This window comes from Typopeltis vanoorti, chromosome 6 (assembly GCF_054136105.1).
Source record: "Typopeltis vanoorti isolate ZY-2024b chromosome 6, IOZ_Tvanoo_1.0, whole genome shotgun sequence".
In the NCBI taxonomy this organism is placed as follows: Eukaryota; Metazoa; Arthropoda; class Arachnida; order Uropygi; family Thelyphonidae; genus Typopeltis; species Typopeltis vanoorti.
Window position 1 is genome coordinate 58,561,677 of NC_143554.1, and position 9,059 is coordinate 58,570,735.

At 36.4% G+C, this 9,059-nt stretch overlaps 1 protein-coding gene across 1 annotated transcript; it reads right to left on the reverse strand.

Moving 5' to 3' along the window:
* Positions 1 to 426: 426 nt before the first annotated feature.
* On the reverse strand, positions 427 to 1,758 carry THG (tRNA-histidine guanylyltransferase). Its single transcript, XM_090394843.1, has one exon. It carries the CDS (start codon positions 1,741 to 1,743, stop codon positions 940 to 942), a length of 804 nt encoding a protein of 267 aa, XP_090250969.1. The 5' UTR covers positions 1,744 to 1,758; the 3' UTR covers positions 427 to 939.
* Between the last annotated feature and the right edge of the window lie 7,301 nt (positions 1,759 to 9,059).

The window sequence follows — 9,059 nt, forward strand, 5'->3', positions numbered from 1 at the left end:
ATAATAATAATAAAAATTCATTCCACAGAATGTTCACTATTAGGACAGATTAATTATGTGAGCTACAAAATCTTACAATGTAAAATATAAGGGATAATATAAGTTAGTAAAGGGATTTGATAAAGATAGATTTAGAGATCTTTAAATACATTTCATAGGATCAGAGAATGCATCATTCCTGGAAACTGAATAAGGCAGAAGGTATAAGGAGTAGATAGTTCTCTTGGTAAGTGGTGAATGAATGAAATGATTGTCTGAGAGAGCAATGCAATTACTTCAAGAATAGGCATGCATTATACAAGTCAATGTATGGTAAGTTCTAGGACTCAACAGTGGTATGCACAAATGATGTAATAAAATAACCTTATTTCTCTGTTTGTATCCAAAAGAACCACAAGGTTACTAGTTGTTTAATAGAGACATGAACATTAGGCATACTATATTTTTTGAATAATGGGTTCACACATGTAGGAGAAAACTAAAAATTACTTATTATTCCAATATATTTCACTCAATAATGAGTGAAATATATTGGAGTAATAAATTATATTTAGTTTTCTGTTACTTGTGTGAAGCCGTTATTCAAATATATAGCAAGAACTACAAAAGCATTGGTGCTGAACAATAAACACAAGTAGTGAAAGTATGATTCTCTTCAACTAAAATGAACAAAGTTTTTTTTTTTTTTTTTTTTGTTCTCTGGATATAATTTTTAGTTAATACTTTTTACGTACGTTCTTCTATTTGTGATTACTAATAATGATGTATGCATTTGTGTATCTCAAAATGTAGTTACAATTAACTCTCGCGTTGAGAAAACTTAATAAAACTTATAATTCTTTAAAGTTCTTTTTCAGACCACTATTTAATTAGAAAGAAAAAAATGCTTATTTGCAACAACTGGGTCCCTTTAAATTTTTTTTCGTTTGGTGCAATTTGCTATGGACATAAAATATGACTGTTTGCTTCCCAAAATGTCTTACCGATAATGTCAACATTAAAAGAAATCACATCTGGGAATTTAAAGTTTACATGGTTAGTTTCGGTATCAACAACAGGAATACATGGTGTTTCAGAAGTATCCTCATCTTTTCCTGTTTTTCTTATAATGACAGTTCCTTTACGATATAGCTCTGGCAAAGTATTGTAATTAATGCCATATGTCCAGAGTATTTCGTTCTTATCAGCCGAAGTTGTTCGTGAAAGTCGATTATTTGCTTCTGTGGTTGTAAGATTCTCCTTCTTAACAAGAGTCCAAAATGTTGTGTTGTGTAAGTTGTTGATATGACAATCCGTTTGCCTCCAACTCAGATAATCTCGAAGAGTTTCGTTAGTGGGATACAAAACTGTTCGGGCATCAAACGATGGAGGATACAAGAGTTTCGCAAAAGGAGGAAAAAAATTACTCCAATGAAAGACGTATGATGATGCAAACAAGCTACAAATGTTCGTACTAAGTTTACTTGCACGTCTATTGTAAATGGTAGTATTTTTTTTAAATACAAAACTATATTCATCACTTTGGCCATACGCTAAACAAATATCTTTGAATTCGCACATAACCTGTGATGCACTTCTTGTCATCAAATCTAATGAACGCTTATCGTTCGGCTTTTCAAATTTATGAACAGCAGAAAACCTATGAAAGTTCTTCCCATCTATGCGCACAACGATCCAGCACCCCGGTAAACACTTATCATCCATCTCAAACTGTTTCACATATTCAAACTTACTTTTCGCCATTGTATGTGCACTGAAAGGTAACACAAGCACGGTCTATGAATTGTACTGCGCGGAGCTTAGAATTGGCTTCCAGGAAAATGTGGAGCATACAATTAATACAGTTCCGTGTATTAGAGGTAAGTGCAACAAAAAAACGTGCAATTAGTTATGTGTTTTTAAATGGAGATAGCGATAAGCATTTAGATGTAAATATAACTAGAAAGCGTGCAGTTAGTTCCTTTTTTTTCTTATTATTACATGGGAATAAGTGTAGGTATTATGCACCCTTCTGAATTTGGGTGGAAAATTTCCCAATACCAACAAAATATGTGGGCGGTAGATGGCGCTGGTGTAATTGTAGTTGGATTGAGTGGTGGAGGCAGAGAGCTATAGAGTAGGTACCCTCCCTCGATGAGTCTTTGGACTCCCTGGAGGTGTCACATAATAATAATAATAATAATAATATGTGTGTACATTGCTTTCTTTGACTTTTAAGCAATTCGCTGCATCAACTGGACAAACGAAATAGTAAAAATGAAAAGATATTAACTGCAATTGCATCTTATGCAGTACCGCAAATAATAGACTGGGCAAGAAATTTTGATATATTATATTGCTCCCAGTTCGAATTAGCTTGAATTTCATATTTACAGTGATTGAGCTCTTACAATAATAATCTAAACCCAGTCGTAAAAAAAAAAAAAAAAAAAAAAACGGTACATATCCATAATCCGTTATGATGTACTATTATGTACAGTATATATACAGGGCGAGGTGATGTGTGAGCAACCAGTTGTGTGGAATAACACTCATCAAAGTGCCTATATAAACAACAAGAGTGTCCAATAGAAAGGAAATGAAGGGAGTGTGTGTGTGAGAGAGGGAGTATCTCTTTATAAGTATATTGCTCTCTTCTGTATACAGTTAAGAATCCTTAGGGATGTTCTGGGTGCACTACCATAAATGTGAGAATAGTATTTCAAGGTAGGTCAGATTTGGTATTTATACAGTGCTAAAAATTAAGATGTAATGCATGAACGATAAAGAATTCATTTTTTTTTTTAAACTGGGTAGACTAAGGGCAGAATATGTTCGTGATACAATAAGCTGGATGTGAAAGTCATTCCAAGAAATGGGGGAGAGCGGAACTTACGTGGAACGTAAGTTCAGAAGTAAGAGAAAGAAAAGTATGATCTTCATGGTAACAACATGACCCAGTATTATCATTAGCAAAAAAACGAAAGATTTGTAGGATTTGAGGTTAAACAAGATAGATGATCACTGTTGTGTGCAAGGAAGAGTTTGACCGAGCGAACAGAACGGAACTCTAGGATATTCCAATATTACTAATGAAATCTGATAAGAGGTAAACATCCAGAATGATACATAATGAATGACCAGATGTGAAACTGGGGTTCCGATCAAACATGGAGAGAGAGAGAGCAAGAGAGATTAAGATGGCAGACATCATCAGATGCCTTGGAAATATCGACTATATCAGTTTCTTTTGACCGTTTCTCGTGAAAGGTTAAGAGAGCCATGCTGGCAGTAGTTCATAGTATAGAAATACATGATTTGTTTTGGTGGTCTATGCATGCGTTGGGAGGGGAAAAAATCATACTAAGAGGTCTGCCTTGTTATTAGGTGATGTCATAACATAATCAGCATATGAGTATGATAGAGATCATAACAGTGTTAATTGAACAGGAGGAAAGCTTATTACATTTGGTCCTTAGGATGTCTGGATAAATTCATGATATTTTATACTTATTTCAGGCTATAGTATAGTATAGTACAGTATACTATCCAGATGGACACCACTGTATAGTATACATTGATGTTCAGAAGCTAACGACGATTTACATTTTTACCTGTATATGAAGAAATTTCTGATTTTTTTTTATGAAGAAATTTCATGACAGCAGCCAAATGTCGACATAAATTTATTGCCAGTATATTAATAAATGACATTACACAAAAATGTGTTAGAAATTTCGTACAAATTAAATTGCAATACATTTTTTTGGCAAAAGTTACAAACTCCCTAAGGACGTAGTTAAAAAACTAATGTAAAGTGTTTACATAAAACTATGCGGTGAGACATTTCATTATGGGATATGTTCACCCGAATTGCAATGCAGCTCTCAAAACGTCGTACCATGCGTAGTGCTAAGTGATTCAATAGTTCTTGAAGCAACCTGATCCACTTTCACAGCAAGGATAAGGTCTTGTCTCATTTTCTGAATGGGAATTTCGTGCAATAATGCGTCTTTCTATTGTGATCCGAACGTGTTCTATGCGTTGCAAAGGTTAAGATATGGGGAGAGTGCTGGCCACTCGATTAGATTAATGTTCTCTCTCTCTCTGTCTCTCCAGAAGTCTCAGGTAAGATCTGATGTGGCATTGTCATCTAGAAAAATTACAGCACCACAGAACAATCGAACATGATTGAAGAACTGCGTTGCAATATCGTTCGCTAGTCAGAGTATAGTTCCTTTTTCCAGCACTTGTAGCGCGGTACATTCATTAAGCATAACGCCTCTCCACATCGTGACTCTAGAACCACCTAATCAAGTGTCTTATCTAAGATCGGAGGAAAGACGAAAATGACTCTCATCTGTAAAGAGTACACTACCCCATAAGTGTCTTGTCCAATTTATGAATACAACACCGCTGAAAACGTGCTCTACGATGAGCTGTGGATAAAGAGACACAGACTACGGGCTTTCGGGCGTATAGGCCTACTTGTCGCAGACGTCTTGCCACAGTTGGTCGAGTAACCGCCTTCCTTTGCTTGAATGGAGCCGACTCGCAAGCTGATCTGCCGTAGTGCGTCGATTACATTTTCTGTCGTAACCAAAAATCACTCTTCATGTTCCATGATAGAGCGAGGGCGAGCTCTTAGCAAACGTTTGAAATACATTCCATTGGTTTGAAACGCTGCCCAGAGCCTGGATATGACCTATGTGAGATTCCAAACTCTCTGGCAATGTCAGTAATTCTGCAGCTTTCTTCAAGCTTTCCAATAATTCTTTCCTCGCATGACATTATCTGGACGATGTCTTTGAGACAATACAAGACATCCAAGTTTGCGACTTTATTCCTTCATGAAAAGAGCTTCCTTCAAACGCAATTCGTTTAGCGCAGCCATTTTCCTTTATATCCTTTTGGGTGCTACCAAGTGAGTCATTTATGAGCGATTCGAAAATCCGAATGTGTACCCGCTTTGTACTAGAAATCGTTCCGTTATCCAAATTGTCACAAGCTCATTCGTTTGAATTTTCGGTTGCAATTTTCAAAGATGGTTTTAATCCTTTGCGTTTGGACACCAGTGTAGAATAGTATGCTATACTGTTCTATACTATAGTAAAACACTGTATAGTATAGGCTGAAAGAGAAGCTACATTCTTGAATTTAGCCATTGAATATGCTGTGTTTTTCAAATGGACTGCGAAGACACATTTTTATAGACACCCAATGTCTGAATAGAATTTAAGCATTTCCAGTAGAATTAAATGTTGTTCATGTTCGAAATTAATAATTTCTTTAAATCATGGCCGATAGCAAATGATTTGGATTTGCTTTTGGCTTGTTCTGTCAAGTTAGAGAATACTGACCAGTTGGTATCATGAACATTTTAAAATTTAATAAGCAAGTATAATTTCATCATCATCATCACGAATCATGAGCTCACTGCCCATTGATGTCTGATGCCTGTTTCACTATCTTCTTCCACCTTTCTTTGTCCAGTGCACAGTGTCGCAGTTTTTGTACACCCATTCCACACCAGTTTTTCATATCGTCTATCCATTCTCTGTATGGTCTACCTCTTCTGTTTAAACCATCCAAAATACCAAACATAAATGTCTTTATCTTCCGGTCCTCACTCATTCTACAGATGTGTTCAAATTGCAACTTCCGTTTTATAATCTTCTGTATTAGATTCTGTTTTGGTTGTATCTTCTAATAGAGCTCTTCATTGGTGATTTCTGTACCCATCCTATTCTTAGAATCTTCCTGTAACAAGTTCTTTCAAATGCTAAAATTCTTTTTCTTGATTCCTTATTTATTACCCACGTTTCAGATCCGTACAATACACCGCTGAAGATGCATGTTTCCAATACTCTTAGTTTTGTTTGCAGACTGATCACTTTACTTTTCCAGATGTTATCCATGGCCTTCAGATTTGTTCTTCTCTTTGCAATCCTGATATTTATTTCTTTTTTACCGTCCAAGTCATATGTCAGTTTACTTCCCAAATATGTGAATTGTTCTACATTTTCTATATCAGTTCCATCCACTTGTATCTTTTGTTTCATGTTCTTCTCACCAAATACCATTGTCTTTGTTTTTTCAAAGTTCATAACAAGTCCAAATCTCTTCCCTTCCTCATTAAACAGCTTCGGTGTTTTTTGTAGTTCTCTTTCGTCTTCTTCAATAATAACAATGTCATCTGCAAAACTGAGATTGTTAATTCTCATTCCGTGGAATGAGAAATTAAAAGAGAAATTGTTACAATGACATCGGCTTCCAACTGCGTCTTTGTAGCTCAGTGGAAATGGCCTGTGCCTTCTAATACGCAAAGGTCCTCAAAGAAAGAGTGCCATAAAATCTATTCTAATCGTCAACTTGAGGAACTTTTACTAAGCTTTTTTTGACCGGTTTTTCCCGACATAGTCTATCTCTGCATGGGGCAAGAGGTTTTTTCCCCCGGAAACTCAAGTTTTTCATCAGTATGCTCAAGAAAGTCTACCGTAGAAGCCACACTGTTGTCAGTTAATTAAACATACTGTTGGGATGTTTAACTAACTCATTAAACAGTATGTTTAACATACTGTTAGCTACCACGAGATGACTGCACTTCTCAGCCGCCCCTTTTCACTGCCGTGTATATTTAGTGATAATCTTGGGTCAGCTATCTTTGATTGACCGGTGGAGACTGAACTTCTCCTTTTCCAAAAGTTAGGAAAAACAAAAACGGCCTCGCCTATTCCCCCATACGAGAATAAGAGCCATCAGCTGATTTTTTGACATTGGTTTCAACAAATTAAGGAATAAAGACAAAATCACGAAAACTCGAAAAGTGTATGAGAATTTTTATGCATTACGGCGAAAGGAAGAATGATATGAGATATAAAAGTGCTCCCATAAAATTTTCAATAAATAGTTTAATTCAGAAACAAACGGGTACATGAAGACGGTGGTCTAAAACAACACGGCAATATCCGATTTTCAAAGTTCTTCAATAAGGAAAGTGGTCACTCTTCAAAGCAATACAGCGCTTACAACGATAATTCATAATAATTAAAATAGTGTCCACGAACTCGGTAATAACAGCCACTGTTGCTGCAAATCTCACCATAGTTCCTCAAGGGTTTGGGTATGGGAGCTGAGAGGAGAAACTTATCTACCCAAAGCATACATATCAATAGGATTAGCAGATATGGCTGTACATCCATTTGCACGATACTCTATTCTTGAAGGTATTGGCCCATGAGCTTCGCATAGTGTACGAGCATTATCGTCTTGTAAGTAAATGTCTCCCCTACTACACCTGCATAGAGACAAGCATAGGGATACAGAGTCTCGTTTCTATAAGTGGCAACATTCACGGTACCGCTGGGAATCACATGCAAGTTGGCGCATCCGACCAACAATATGTCTTCCCAAACTACCTCCACTATAAGTGGAGGTAGTCTGGGGATATTGGAGAGATGATAACGTGTTCCTAGTTCTATCCAGATCAGAGCAGGGCACGCCTGGAATTTCTTTGTTCAGCAACTGAGATTATTCTGTGAGCCTGGTCCATTTCAAACGTTCTCTCTCTCTCTCTTGTGGCGTGGGGACAGGGACACTCAGATATCTGATCATGTAGCATACATGTCACCTTCATAAAGCCATCTCCTCACAGGGAAAGCAGATAGAAGTGTTTCAAGAGTAAATGCGAGGTCAGATTTTAACCAATTCAGGGAAGCATTCCTTTTTCTGCTCAGAGATATATTGGTTCCATACTCTCTGAACCAAGGCAAAACACGGATACAACCATCTGGCTAACTCGCCTGACTTTTGCCAGTCTAGCTTTATAATGGCTTGTCGCCTGAACTCATTAGTTAAATGATGTCTTGCAACCATGTCCAAGAATTTAGCTGTCATGAAGTGTTTTATTCTCTCACCAAAAAAAAAAAACGAAATGAAAAATAACTCCAAAATGACCGCTATCATGCTGTGGCTTATTTGCATATTCCGCTAATAACGCCTAACATTTGCATAATCAGATTCAGCGTCGCTTTTTGCATAATGTTCCTGATTTTCACGATATTTTTCCCATATATTCCTGTGGAACAATTGCGGTTTTCTGTTTCTTCGTTAATTTATGGAAACTAGTGTACATCTGATCCATACTATTTTAATAATAAGATGATATTTCTTTATGCGGCTTGTATACCAAAAAAATCTCCTGTATTATTTTAGCTTTGGTATATCTGATAGATGATTACAACTCCTTGAGATGATTCATTGTGATCTTCAGGACTTTGGTATTGAGACTTCTCCAGAGGTAAGTACCTGTTAGTTGTTAGATGTAAGTTGGTTCCCTTTTACTTCGTCCTCCTTAGTAATTTATTTATTTCTCTTACCTTAATATTCACGATTCTTTTACTAACTACAAATGGGCGATCCCCTGTTACAGAGCTTAGAGTTTGAGTAGGTGATTCCACGCTACAAACGTTTGATGGATTTTCGCAAAAGAAATAGCCCAGTCGACTGCAGGTTGAACTAAAGAGGCTGGTAGCCATCCTGGACATTAACAACAGACGGAGTCTCAGGCTCTTTTCTCAAAAACTAGTTCTGATTTAACCCAGAACACGAGGAACTCGACAGATCCCATGACTTCTACAGAACCAATATCTATCAGAACTGCAATCCCCATGGGAATAGAAACGATCCACTAAGGCAAACGTTGTTCACCTAGTTCACAGCCCTCAAAATTAGCAAAATAAATTTTACAAAAGCCAGGAAGTTGAATTAAGGTCTGATTACATCCAGAGATGGTAAGCAACTTTCAGCCGCTCACTACATTTTTAGACGATAAAAACGTTCAGAATTACATGTTCGTGTAAAAAATGAAAATAACTTCAAGGTGATACTGACAGTTTAAAAGAATCCATTATTATTATTATTATTATTATTATTATTATTATTATTATTATTATTATTATTATTTTCTTCACATAATTGCTACACATGTCAAAACAAGATATCATTTAAACAATTTGACTGGTGATACGGAACAATTCAGATTCTACCCAAGAATCTACGAATAGTCCGTCAGGTAGCGT

Coding starts and splice junctions, on each gene's coding strand:
- THG (XM_090394843.1), bottom strand. CDS start 1,743: ATGGCGAAAAGTAAGTTTGAATATGTGAAACAGTTTGAGATGGATGAT.